At 40.3% G+C, this 14093-nt stretch overlaps 1 protein-coding gene across 3 annotated transcripts in view; it reads left to right on the top strand.

Annotated features, from left to right (window-relative positions):
- Positions 1-14093, top strand: part of carmil3 (capping protein regulator and myosin 1 linker 3) — a 98684-nt gene that overhangs the window by 45928 nt on the left and 38663 nt on the right. For all 3 annotated transcript variants that reach the window (XM_055033052.1, XM_055033051.1, XM_055033050.1), the window contains exons 13-15: positions 6338-6447; positions 7146-7223; positions 13474-13550. In XM_055033052.1, coding sequence (XP_054889027.1) covers positions 6338-6447; positions 7146-7223; positions 13474-13550 — 265 coding nt within the window. The remainder of the gene's footprint in view (positions 1-6337; positions 6448-7145; positions 7224-13473; positions 13551-14093) is intronic.

Genomic DNA, 14093 nt, shown 5'->3' with positions numbered 1-14093 from the left:
TCAAAATGCGTTGTTCTGCCATTTTCCTGTTATTAGGCATTTTCAGATCTTTCTGTCTCAGAGGTAGAGCAATGGTGTAACGTCCATCTTTCAGCTCAATTGATTCTGTAACCCGCTCCATGAACTGAATATCTTCTCTGGACCATCCAGGTTGTTCATCTTGAGGACATTCAGGAAAATCGACCTTCAGTTGTTGTTGCCACAAGTCCTCCAGTCTTGTCACCGAAATCCTGTTAACAGTAACAGTTGTTTGTAGCTCTCTTGTGTCAACATCACAGTCTCCTCTGAGAGGTCCATTTACTGTCCATCCAAGAATCGTTTTAACTGCATATGGTCCTCCATTTTGACTCCGAATGACATCCCATGGCTCAAGTACTTTAGGCACATTGGTTCCAATGAGCAAATCAACTCCTGAATTTATTTCAGTGATCTTCAAATTTTTCAGATGTGGCCATCTTTCGATGTCTTCTTGGTGAGGAATGTTGTTATAATGAACAGGCATGTTTCTCTGTGTGAATAAATCAGGTAATTCACAAAAGATGTCTTCATTCAGCCCAGCAATCTCCAAATCTGACACAATGTTGCTTTCAACCACCTTTTCTTGACCCATTGTTCGTAAAAGGATGCTTGTATGTCTCCCAGTGACATATAATTTGTTCATCAATTCTTCAGTACAGAATGATGCAGAGCTTCCAGGATCCAAAAAAGCATATGTTATTATTGTCTTTTGGCTTTTTGTAGACTTCACTCTGACTGGTAAAATAGAGAGAGTACAACTGAGATCACCGGCCCCAGTTAGACCACTGGATTGGGCAGAAACGGAGGCACTTCCACTTGTTGTCTCCACTTCCTTCTTCTTATGAACTGGAACAATTTCCTTTTCTTTAGAAAAGACATGTAACATGGTGGGATGTCTTAAGCTACACACTTTACAGTAGTGTCGCCTTTTACAATCTTTGCTGATGTGCCCAGTGCATAAACAGCCAAAACACACCCCATTTTCTTTCAAAAATGTCAATTTCTCCACATGTGTCCTCCTTTCCAGTAGAGGGCATGTGTCCAAGGAATGTCCAGCTTCACAAAACAAACAACTCCTTTTAACAGTTGTCTCCTGTCTTTTCTTTACTTCAAGGTCAGCTTTCTTCTGCATATCTCCAACAATAGTAGCGAAACTACTTCCTTTTATCTTTGATCGCTGTTGTGATTTATAGATTCCAACATCCTTCTTTGGTCGAGATAAAGAATCTTGAATATCACCAAAAAGTGGATCACTGGCAATCTTCACTTGCCTTTCTACAAACTGAACAATGTCACTGAAAATTACTCTTCTATTAAACTTCTCCTGTAAATCACACACATCATTTCTCCATCTGTCCCGCAGTTTAAAGGGCAGTTTCTTGATAATTGTTTGCATATTAGCAGGAACGTCCAACTCATGCATACATCCATTATTTTCCATCACATTGCAGCATTCCCTGAGCAGAAAGCTGAATGCTTGTAAAGCCTTTGCATCCTCTGCTTGCAAAGCAGGCCAAGATAAGACCTTATTCATGTATGCAGCAATTATCTTCAATGAACAACCAAAATGCTCTTGAAGCAAAGCTTTAGCTTTAGCATATCCAGAATCATCAGGCATATGAACACAGCTTCTTACTAAGTCATGAGGCTGACCTCTGGTATACTGCTCCAAGAAGTATAAACAGTCTTTGGCACTGTGCGCCTTTGTTTCAATACTGTGTTCAAACGCTGTCATGAATATCTTAAATTGGAGTGGATCACCATCAAATATTGGTATGTCCCGTTTTGGCAGAAAAAATAAAGATTGTTGATTTACAAGCAAGCTTGTAATTTCATTCTGTCTCTCCAAAACACTTAACAGTTGTTTATTTTCATCAACTGGCAATACATTTTTATATTGTGATGGTTGTAACTGTACTTGATGAAACATTTCTTGTGTTGGAACTTCAACTGGTGCTGTTTTTATCTTCACCTGGTCAGTCAATGTGTCTGAAATTTGTTTAACCTTTGTGTCTTTAGGTCGTGCACCCAAATAAGAATATAACTGAAAGTCTGGAGCTTTATTATGACAATCAGTTCCAGCTGCTGTAGGTACAAATGTATCTGCATCAACATTCAACATTGGAGATCTTTTATTTTCATGCTCCAAATATGAATTCATGCCATCAGACTTATTCTGTGCAGCACTAGATACTTGAGAACAGACAGAGCCCTGGAACACTTTAACTTTAGCCATTGAGGCTGCAATTTCAATCTCCAAATCCAGTTCTTCTTTCTTTTTTCTTAGCTGTTCCTCCTGTTCCTCTAAAGCATGTTTCTGTTTCAACAGTTTGTGTCGTGCCTTTAATGCAGCCATATCTGCTTCTGCTTTAACACGAGCTGAAGCTGTAGAAGACAGAGAGGACTTAATTCTTGATGAACGACTTCCTCTAGACCTTCTGCTATCAACATTAGAAACACTGTCACTTGGCTTGATATCATCCACATCATCAGCATTGTCAACACACTGTAAATGCTGAGAAACTAAAGGTGCATTAAGCTCATTATTCACACAAGGTTCAAAACTGGACAATTGAGCCTGATTGAAATCAGCTTCTCCACCCATTTGAGCTGCATTGTTGATTCCTGCACCTGAGAGCCACTTTTCAACTTCTTGTACAAATACAGAATTATATTTACACAGGCTTAAAAACCAAGTGTTTTGTCTTTCTTGTTCTTCAGCAGGAAACAATGGAATAACAGACTCATACAGCTGATTTGCATTTTCAAGCAATAGTTTTAAATCATCACAATGAGACTGAACACTCTCAAGATTTCCTTCATTTCTCATAAGTTCTTTTATAATGTTTATTTCTCCTTTAATTTTATGAACCTTTGTCTTGAGATCCTTTTGAAGTTTCTCAATTTTATTTTGTAATGCTTTGACAGTTAATTTTGATGGTCTTTTTTCATCTTTACCGCTGACAACTGAACTTGTTTTAGATCCAGTTGACTCCATTTCTTGTTGTTTGTCTTTAACAATTCTTCTTCAGACAACGATACTCAGTGTGTGTATGTGTCCATACCTCAGTTCCAGCGGACTTGATTGCGCTGCAATGAAGGAATCTCATTCAGTTAATTGATGACGCTGATCTGCGCTTCATGCGCCATTACCGTTCCAAACTGTTCCAAGCAGAAGCGAAGAATCCAAACTTTCTTTCTTTAAGCCGCTCATTCAATTGTCATTTCTGTTGATGATAATTGTGCGGTAGAAACTAACAATAATATAGAAGGTCGCACAGGGTTAACTGGGTAGGTTTGATGCTGTCATGACGCGTGTTCCAATAACTTCCAGCGGCTCCTTTGTGTTGTTGTTAACATCAATTTATTTTATATATCAGCTTAAATACTTAAGAACTGACACATGCTGACCAGGCTAAATCATAATGATACTAACAATAAACAATATTTAACACGGTCAACAGAAATTATGACTCTCCACCCGGTGCACCCGTTTCCTTCTACATAGTGACCAGCGCGTCAGTACGGCTCTCATTCATACTAAGTGACAGTCACGCCCACTTATGACACACCCACCATTAAGTGTCACAGCTGTGCCACAAATAATGCTCATTTAGGTCATTTGGCTCTTACATTCACTATTGAACATTTCTGTTAAATCCCACAGCAACGTCTCAGTAGAGAGCAGGAACTAACCTGGACAGCTGTCTCACATTTCAGCCCTTCTTTCTCTCTCTCTCTTTATTCTTTTATAGAGTGAAGTTGTTGTAGATTTGCTGTGGTTCAAGACAGCTGTCTTATTGCATGAGTCAAATTAAGTGCAATCCAATTGATAGCTTTATGTTTGACCATAAAGACTTGCCACCTCATTTGTGCCATAGATTCAACTAGGTGACAGAAACATTGGGAAGACATGTTGGCCTACATTGACACACTGCTAACTGATTGGCTGGACACCCATGACAAGAATTGCCCCTTGTAACTGTGGAGGCTAATGATGGGTAGCCATTGGTCAAGAAACAGGCAATCCAATATCCTGCAGGAAAGTAGACTGTGGTAAGAAAAGGACAAGCTTAGCAGTCAGTACCAAAACTGACAAAATATCAACAACTATCCTACAATAGAAGTTGAAATCCCCCAAAATTTGGGGATGTTTAGGGATGATCCCCAAATGTTTAGGGATCATCCCCAGATAGTGACCCTGACACCAAACAGGTTATTTACACCAGGCCTAAATGCTCTGAGTTGCTGACATCTGATTGGCTGACATAATTAAGAGTAAACTACTCATTTCATTGGCTCACTCAACTGAACCAAAAACAAGTCGACATCATCCTTTCTCCAGCTATTGACGCGCATCGGTATGTTTGGCTCTCTTCTGTCTAAAGGACATTGCTTAAAAAGCCTTGTCTTGTTCAGGCGTGATTTTGCAAATATGAGTCATGTATGTTCTGTTAAGGGACAAGAAACGGCACCTCATGCAAAATTACACCTTTTTTTTTGCTGATACTCAGAGCATTTGTCTTTCATGTCTTTGAAAGTAAACCTTGTCCTTTTTTCTGTGAACATTGACTGTCCTAAATATTCCCCACCTGAGTATTTTCTTGTTCTTTGTAAAACAATGGATGACAGATTGTTTGAAAATAGCCTTGCAGCTCTTCCCATGCTGATTGGAAAAAAAAAAAAAAAAAAAGGGCCTCTCTGCGGCGCTCGACATAGTGCTCACACACAAACGCACAATTTTTCATATCAACACAAAGTCAATGACTCTGTCTCACATTTGTTGAAGCTGATCAAGTGTGTCTGTTAAGCAAATGTATTCACCCACTCAGTTTTTCTTCATCTTTTTGCCCCGGACGCAGCTTTCCTGTGCATCGTCACGCAGCAGATTAAATAAGGATAGGCTAAATGCAATATTTAGGGATAAAAGTGTCGCGTGTGTTCCAGATAGTGACCCTGACACCAAGTTAGCGTGTTATAAATGAGAGTGTTTTTTTTTTAAAGCCAGCGAGTTTAGACAGTGATTCAGCAGGATGCAGTTGGTCTGACCTTGAGTCGTAGTTGTTGGCGTGACTTTGGGGAGGCTGACCACTTTTTGCTGAATATTTATAGATCTCCCTCTGCTTCTCTCTCTTTCCCCCCTCCTTTACCTTTCCATGTGATTCTTTAACACCTACCGGTCGGTGCCTTGCGAGTTCATTGTTTCTTCACTCAGTCAGAATACGGCCATCAGCTTCAATGCATTTCAATGGGATTTTACGTGCTAGAACAGCAGAAAGTGGTGATTAATTGTGAGCCAAAAATCATGCAAGTTTTTCTTTTTTCCAGAGACAATTTGAAGAGGGCGTGTCCTGTATTTGATCAGCGTTTTGTAAAACCAGCTTGGCTCATCTGGAGACCGCTCTGTCAGATTTTTAGTTGGACTCTCACTGGGTCATTCTAACATGAACATCCTTGGATCTAAGCACTGTAGCTCTGTTTGGATCATTGTCCTGCCTGGAAGTTGTACCTTCAGCCCAGGACCTTTGCAGCCTCTAACAATTTTATTTTTTTAAGGGTTACCCCGGTTTCATCTCCATATATCTCCCCATCATCTCCTGACATCTTACAGTACTGGCTGTAGAAAAATGTAGACATGGCATTTCTTCAATGAAATGTCATTTTGTCAATAAAATTAGTGGTTGTAACAGGACAGGATGTAGAAAGACGCTGTACGTACACACTTTGGCGATAAAGTCGGGTCATCTTGATGGCTTTCCAACGTCCCCCCCCCAGCTCACAGCAGCTGATGAGTAGATGGATGGTGGGGGGGGATTAGACTCTCTGTCCTCTCTTTTGCCATTTCCCTCTTAATCGCTACAAATTAAGGCATGAGGAGCTTAGCGCCTCGTCTGCTTTCGAGCAACATGTGCCATATCTGCCTTCTAGCGCAGATGCTCTTTGAAGCAACAGAACAGGCGAAGCGCGCTTCCTGCACCGGCTGCTGAGGGCCCAATATGATTCCCTCACTGTATTGTGTTTTTTGTGCAACGAGAGGTACGGCAGACCTGTCACCTGTTTTGGTTCAGGGTACACTCTGAAAGTACTATGGAGACAATATGTTTTTTGCAGCTCCTTTCCTTATGAAAACTTATTTAAAAGAAAAATTCTGTTGTTTGTTTTCACACATTTTGTCTCTTTTAATCCATTTTGACCCTTTCTAATCTACAGTTACTTATTGCTCAGTGTTGAAATTGTCACTTAAAAAGAAAGGGAACGTGTTCATCGGTCCTTGGCTTGTTAAATGATGGATCCGTTCATTTCTGTTTTATTCCACCAGGTGTTGTTTCGTTGTCTCAGGCTCTGTGTTCAAGTGACGACTACTCCAACTCTCTGCTGCACCTGGACCTCAGCAAGAACCCCGGGGTCCTGTCTGGAGAGGACGCCACGGTGGGTGACTCTCACCAAGCCACATGGACCATGTCTGCTGTTTTTCTGGAGTTGCTGCATAGAAACCGACTGGATGAATCAGACCTGCTAGTATTGGCATCTCAGACTAACCGAGAAGCACGTCTGACAAATTTGAAAAACTTTTACCTTAAATTATGATGCCAGGTGACACTGAGAATCATTGCAGGTCTTTTACCAAAGACAAACGAAAACCACAACCACAGAAAAATCTGACGCAAATTCATTTTTGCTTACATTTTGCAAAAAGGGTAGTTCTGTTCTTGTCGTCTCCAGAGGTTTTCTTATTGTTTCATTCAGTGGTTCTTGGAGCAGCGCCACCCCAGGCCAGGAGGTCAACAGGTTTCTCAAAGGGTTTGGTTCAATGGTACCCAGTCGAACAGAGACTAACAGACGACCAGGTGTAAAAACACCCTAAATTGGACTCGACTCACAGGTGTTGTCAGTTCTAAAGGCAGGCGATTGAACTGGATTTCATTTTATGGTCTAAAAATATGGGGGCTGAAAACATGCCACTAAATGTTCAAACAATGTGCTACTTTGTGTGGCTGTTATATAGAATCCAAATAAAATATGTTGACGTTTGTGGGTATAATATGAATACACCTGAAGTGTCTCACAAAAATGTCTTTTAAAAGTCCTTAATGTATTAATTGCCATTTATTTTTCCTTCTCTGCAGAACCTGTACCTGTTCCTGGCCCAGCCCAACTGCCTGGTCCATTTAGACCTGTCAGGGACAGACTGCACCGTGGACTCGGTTTGTACTTCCTTCCTCTCTCTTTTTTTTTTTTTTTTACAGCCTCCGTCCTCCCAGAGCTGTCTGATTTCATCTCCCGGTACGGGATTCAGGCCAAGAAAAGTGAGCGGGCTACTGTCCTGAATGCGAATAGCACCGTCATGCAAAATCCTTGGCTGACTCTGTTATAGAGCCGTTCTGTGAAAGCTCCAAGGAGGCACCGCCTCAGAAATCTGTATCCGCTCATGAATTATACGGAGGTCTTTTATAAAACTCGTAGTGTTTTTATTATATTTATATTTATATATCTCTAAGGCAAAGTGACAAAGTTGTTGTTCCTGTCTAAGCTTACAAATCTGCGCGCCGGCAGCGTCTCACCCCATTAGCAGATTGGCTAACAGCTGACGGGGTGTGAGTGCGTTCTGTCTGAGAACAGTTCAGTAACTGTCTGTGAATGTGTCTGCCTCCGTATGTCTCCGCCTGATAAGGCCTTTCGGATTGTGTCACTGTTTTCATTCAAGGCAAAATGTCAGCTCGAAGCGGGAGCCGGTACGTTCTGGCGTCTTTATTTTCCTCGGCATCATGGGGGAGAATAAAAAAAAAAAGAGATGTCTGACTCTCTACTTAAGAGGTCGGGTTTATTGTTCAGCCTTTCCTCGCGTCTGCTTTATGAGTGCTGCGCTAATGCTGACGGCACACAGCACAGCCGGCTCGATTAAGGTCGGATGATGAAGATGGATGTTGTTTTTGTTTTGTTTTTTTTCCCCGCTGGTTGTTTTTCATATCGGCGTCGGCTGCAGGGACAGTTGAAACCAGAAGTTTACATACACCACATAAAAGGACATGTTCGCCTGTTTTCTTATTACCGATCCCAAACCGTTTCCCTTTTTTTCTTGGTAACGTTATAAACATAAAAACAAATCAAGAGTTGATGTTGTATAAACTATTGGCTATGTAGACTTAAAATATTTACACAAAATTAAAACCGCATATTTCAGACTAATTATAAAAACAAGGGCGGCAAAGCCATTTATTGGTGTTCAGGTTTTCTGTAGTTTTCTTTTGAGCAGCCTTTAACATTTACAAAAAAAAGGAGGTCATAATTTGAAAATAAAAACACATTTTCTATTTCCTCAGGTTATCCTAAAATGCCATGAAATATTGAAGTTGCTTACTTTACACTGTATTTAATTTAAACCTGGTATATATTTATTCATTTTAGTGTTTTGAAAAACAAATATTTTTTTGATGTTGTTGTGTCTTTAATGCAGCAGCCGACCTCATTTATTTCTTTGTTCGCGATGCTTTGATATATTTTTGGCCAATAATACTGTAAAAAAACCTAAATAATAAATAAAAAATGACACATGATTGATGGCTGTCAGCTCTAATGCTTTTGGCTTGACTTTCTGCAGTGCCTTCGAAATTGAATGCTTTAAACGTAGCTCCTCTTGTTTGTGCACACCGTGAAAAGATATTTCTTTAGTCTTTTCCTGAACGCTATATGATTCTAAAAATGAACAAACCAAGCTGACTCCATATACAATTCAAACCATATACAATTACATCAAAGAAAAACACATCTTTTTTGTCTTCCTCTGAAGCTAAACCAGATTGCAAAAGTCCTTTCTGTTTGCAAAATGCCAACCATCTAACGCTTATATATTTTATGTTTTACTCTATTTTTGAAGTTTTATCTTAAGAAAAAAGCTGGAAACTGTTTCAAGCGCGGCCAGCTGAGCATCCTTCATTGATTTTTCCCGTGGAAAAAGAGAGGGACAATGACGGGGGGGAAACAAACCTCCAAAATTCACTGTTAAATACCGAAAACGTTCAGTGACAAGAAGGATGCTGCCGTGATGAAAGATAAATGGATTTGACTCCCGTTCACACATCCTGACCAAAGGTGCTAATTAATATGGACGGTGCTGCAAACGTGAGCGTAGAAAATTCTTTTTCGCTTCAAAAGGTGTGTGTGAATACACAAATCAGAGAAAAGTCTGCACTTACAGCAAATGTGACGACCTGCTATTGAAGAACATCCACACAGGCAAAAACAGGAATGAATTGTTGAAGCATTTTTTTGTTTTATGGAAGCACTGATACGAAAGTCTCACCAGCCGTCGGTGAAAAGTTACCGAAAGCCCAGAAGCCAGCTGGAATCGGTCAGCATTTCGAAAGCATTGATGTTGTGAAATGAAAATGAATACCTGTGAGCTTGATGTTAACTAAGGACCGTAAAGAGATTGCTTATTCATTAAAAATGCCCCAATTTTGCAAAACAATACCGATGGAAATGTCTGCAGCCACGTAATTTAACTTTCTGGATGTTGAAATGAGTGTATGTTCCCCAGCCACTTGCAAACAATAGTCCCAACCACATAGCTGAGGAAACTGCTGGCTGGTTTGGGAGAAACAAAGCAGAACTGACTTGAAAATCCAGGGGAAAGGCCAAAAAACATTTCAAGATTTACAAGATTTACAGATGGTTTGTGAGGAAGAATGGTTCAAAATGACAACCGAGCAAATATTGAGAGGCTCTCCATAAAGTACAGGATACTTTATGGAAATTCTTCAAATGCGTGCAATACGTTTTCCTGACGCCATTCAATTTGCTTCGATTTGCTAATGTTTGCAGTATTTGGTAGCTGCTAACATCTCATGTAAATTTGATCTCAGTTGCGTCATTGGAAATATTTAAAGGTTCTGTGACACGGATAACTAACTTCTCACATAAACACTGAAACCGTGGCTTTTCTTTCTGACGGATTTGTTTTGTTGGTTTCACTTAAAAAACTCGTCCCGACGGGTGTAACTGCTCCAGCTCTTCTGGTTTTCTGTGATTTGTTTGTTTGCTTTTCCTGGAGCGCCTCACCTCACACTTTAAACACCCCATTAGAGAAGAAATTGTCAAGCAGGAATCCGTTTCTCAGGAAAATAGCCGGCCCTCAGAAACCAATCTCCCTTTAATGTGGGGCACAGATTTTGTTTTGAATTCATTCTGGGTTTTTTTTTTTTTTTTTCTTTTACATTTTCTCAAACTCGCTTCTCTCCGATCCTGGAGAGAAGCGTCTTGTCCTCCGTTTTCATTTCATTCATCCTTCAGAAGTCCCTGGGAGACTCCTATTTTTTTCTTCTTTTTATTATTTTTTGGGAGTTAGCATCTTAAATTGAATTACCCATAAGCTTCTGATTTGAATCTGCATGCGTTTTCAGACCGCGGCTGATTAGTGATGCTGCGTGATGGATCACCTTGTCAGGAAATACCTGAACCTGTCTGACAGTGTGACCTCTCGCTAATGATGAGATGCTCCCTTTTTTTCTTTTTTCTTCTCTTTTTCTCTCTCTCTCTCTCTGAACGTTTAATGTTGTCCTCTCAAGTCCAACAAACATATCCGGGTCATTTTGTTCTAAGAATAATTGGCTCCCTGTTTAGTTCATTTAAAGCTCTTCATCTAAAGCTGACCAAAAAGCGCTTGATTTAATATCCCACTGATAGATGGACGATAGCATTATGGGTATACATTGATTATTCACTGCAGGCACAGGAACCGAATGTGTCTCAGCATGCTTAATTTAAAGGGTCTCTTTCCTATTTAATGTAAAGCTGTACGTTTGATGAATATGTGCGATAAGAAGTTGAAGAACAGTAGGTAATTAATTCCCCCCCCCCATCCTCCTCCCGATATGGGCCTCAACTTTGATTCAGTGCTGTACGATTAAACTCTTATTGCTCATTTGGTCCCTCTGGCGAGAATTAGTGCAGTCATATCTGGCAGAGGAGCGCTCGCCGTACGCACGTTGACAGATTGGTGGGAACGCTGGCCGCTGAAGCCGGGCGGCATTAACCCAGTGACGGATCAGAGTGTAGAAATAATTGCCGAAAATAAGTTATAGTCATAGATCCAACGGTGTGCCTTTCTATTTAAGTGGCTGCTCGATTTGGGAGTCGGTTTGAAGGAGGGGTGTGGTAAGGATGCAATAGCAATTCAGTTGAGAGATAAAATAAAAAGTCAGTATCTTACCAAGTGTTTTTGGTCGAGTCTCTAGTGCAAATATCTCAGTACGGCTGAAATACGGCAAAACTAACTTTTCAGAAGGAAGTAGGAGATTGTTTTAAGTTATTGATTCCTTAATATTGATGAAAAAGTTCTCGTTCCATTGGCAGATTATTTCACTTATTATCTTCTTATTTCATGTTAAACGACATATGTTTGACATGTTAGAAGTAAAATAATCTGCCAATGGAACCAGTAATTTTTCATAATTACAGGGATTATTGACTTAAAACAATCGCCAATGTCCTGCTCAAAGGCTGTCTATTACTTGGTTTTGTCTTAATTCAATATATACAATATATTTAGTATATTGAAACTCAACCAGAAATACTTGGTAAGATTTTGTGCTTTTGCAGTGAAAACACTGAGAATTCGATTCAATCCAAATCAAACGATTTTATTTCTCCCCAAAAAGGTTCGTAAGGAATGCAAATGGTGTCAAACGTCATAACTCGGACAACACAATCAAATCAAATTCACACACGGTATTTAAAATACGTAGGTAGTAAAAAGTGCAGCGTGATTTGTGACTGTGTGAAGTCAGGAACAAAATTAAGAGGCTCATCAGTACTGCGAGACACATTGAAACTGTGAAAGATTTTATTTGTCTCCAATGCGTTCGGTGCGTTCGAGGGACTCGTCTAACACTTTTACAGCTGTGACGCTGAAAGCACACAGAGACCGTGAGATCACTGCGTAACAGCAAATAAAGAAGAATGTCAGGAATATTATCGTTAGTGGAATCAGTTTCGCCGGTAAAACTTACAGCTGTGCTAATAAACTTTGTTGTCCTCTAGCCTAATGTTGCTTTGTTTGCCAAATCTGACAAGTTAAGATCTGCTTACTTTCCTTTCTCCTCCTTTCAAAGTAAGAGTCTCCAACATAGGTAAAGCTTAAAGCCTTCGCCTCTGTGTTCATGAAGTTGTTTTACTACTTCAGGACAATTTGAATTACGAAAGCCACTAAATTGTGCTACGCCGAAGACATTTCACTTTGTTCCCCCACAAATTGAGCGCTTGTGTAAATAATGACCCAATGCCGTTTGAAAGATTTAGAGAAGAGCCTTGATTTAGATGCCACGCATCAAAAAACAAAAACAGCAAAACGTTTTTGTGCACAGAGCTGCAGCTTTAAGGCTAATCTGTTTCCGGAAACTAAACTTTTATGGCTCCTGGACCAAATTCAGCCCAGGAGCCGAATATGGTCTCTTGACTTTACCCGCGTGAAGTTAATAGACGATGACGTATCGGCTGCATTGTTGAAATGTGCTGTTTACACTTCATTAACTTTATGACAACCACTGAGTTTTAATGTTTCTTCATGTTTACAGTATTTAATAATTTAATTCAAACACCTGGCAGACTTAGGCTTGAAGACATCTTTTGATATATTTTTTTGTCTACGTGCTTCCTCTCCATGGAAATGATACTAAAGTTTAATTCTTTTCAATTATTAATACAATTAATGCAACACTGTTTTCACACTTTTTAAATTGGTTTCTGAAACCCAGCTGAAGGATTACTCTTATTTATTTCTACAAACATCTTAAAGTGAGGCAGAACTACGCGAGCCATAGCTCAGTGATGAAACAAGAAGGAGAACTGCTCCATAGCTCAATCTCTTCGTTTAATTAGAGCTCTGGTTGTTCCTTTCAGTTGTTGCTTGTTTCTGTTTTTGTTTTTTTTTATGTACATTGGTGCCTCGGGGCCAGTCGTTGACGGCGGTGGACCTGGTCTGCCTCCGAGTGTCACAGGATAAGTTCAGCAGGTTCTCCGGAGGTTAATTGAAAGGCGAGTTGAAAAGCAAACAGTAATTCGTTATAAGAAGTGCTTTGGCCCCTTACTCATGTGGAAACAAAGCATTCTTGATCCAGAATCCCCCATTGGTTTTCTCAAACCAACCCAATATGGAACTAATAAGAAGTGGTTTTTCTTATTATCCGGTGGTCAAAGTGTGTATGCTGGCAGTCATTTCTAATGTATGTGGAAGTTGCTTCGTTACCTTGCAGATACTGATGCTTGGAAACTTTCTACGATTTGATGTGAAAACGTGGAAACGCATGTCAGAGGTGAATCGGGTGATTTCGGTCTCACCTGTGATGCTTTTGCTTTTCGGTGTCCTTCAGCCCGCACGGCTAAAATAACTGTTGTGCAACATGATCGTCGAACAGTTGTGAACAGACCTCTGGTATTGATCTGTCTCTCTCCTGGCAGCTATTCGGGGCCCTGCTGCGAGGCTGCTGCGCCGACCTCTCCTACCTGAATCTGTCCAAGAACTCCTTCTCTCACAGGTGGGCATCGCATATCTTTCTTTCTTCATCTTTTTCAAAAAAGGAGGAAAAAAACACAAATAACTCAGGAGACTTTTAAGAGATCTTTTTTGTTTCCTCGGCTGTGTTGATGTTTTGTCTGGGACCTACGCTGAGCGTTAGCGTATTTTCTCCTCTTCCGCTGAGTTGTTCTTCTCTTGCCGCATATGTGTTTGCAGAATGTGTTGGTGTTTTTTTTTTTTTTTTTTCGTCCATGCACATGTCTCTGTTTGCCAACTAGTTTTCAATCTGTCAAGAGCTCGTTTGGATGCCCACAAGTTTTTTTTTTCTTTTCTTTAATTTTCTTCTTCTTCTCCTTATTCTTTTTTTTTCTTTTAAATGTGTGCATGTCTCTCTGTTTACCTTTGCCGGAAGGCTGGAGCAGTTCCGGCTCTCGACAGACCGCGTCCCCTTGGGGCCCGGGAGCTTCCCTGCTCAGCATATTGCATTACGGAATTACAGAGTGGGAGAAGTTGAAAAATGAGACTAATTTTAGATGGGGAATTATTATTGTTGCAGTCCCCA

The sequence above is a fragment of the Poeciliopsis prolifica genome, unplaced genomic scaffold, assembly GCF_027474105.1.
Source record: "Poeciliopsis prolifica strain line A6 unplaced genomic scaffold, Auburn_PproV2 SCAFFOLD008, whole genome shotgun sequence".
Classification (NCBI taxonomy): domain Eukaryota; kingdom Metazoa; phylum Chordata; class Actinopteri; order Cyprinodontiformes; family Poeciliidae; genus Poeciliopsis; species Poeciliopsis prolifica.
This window is presented reverse-complemented; position numbering and strand designations above follow the sequence as displayed.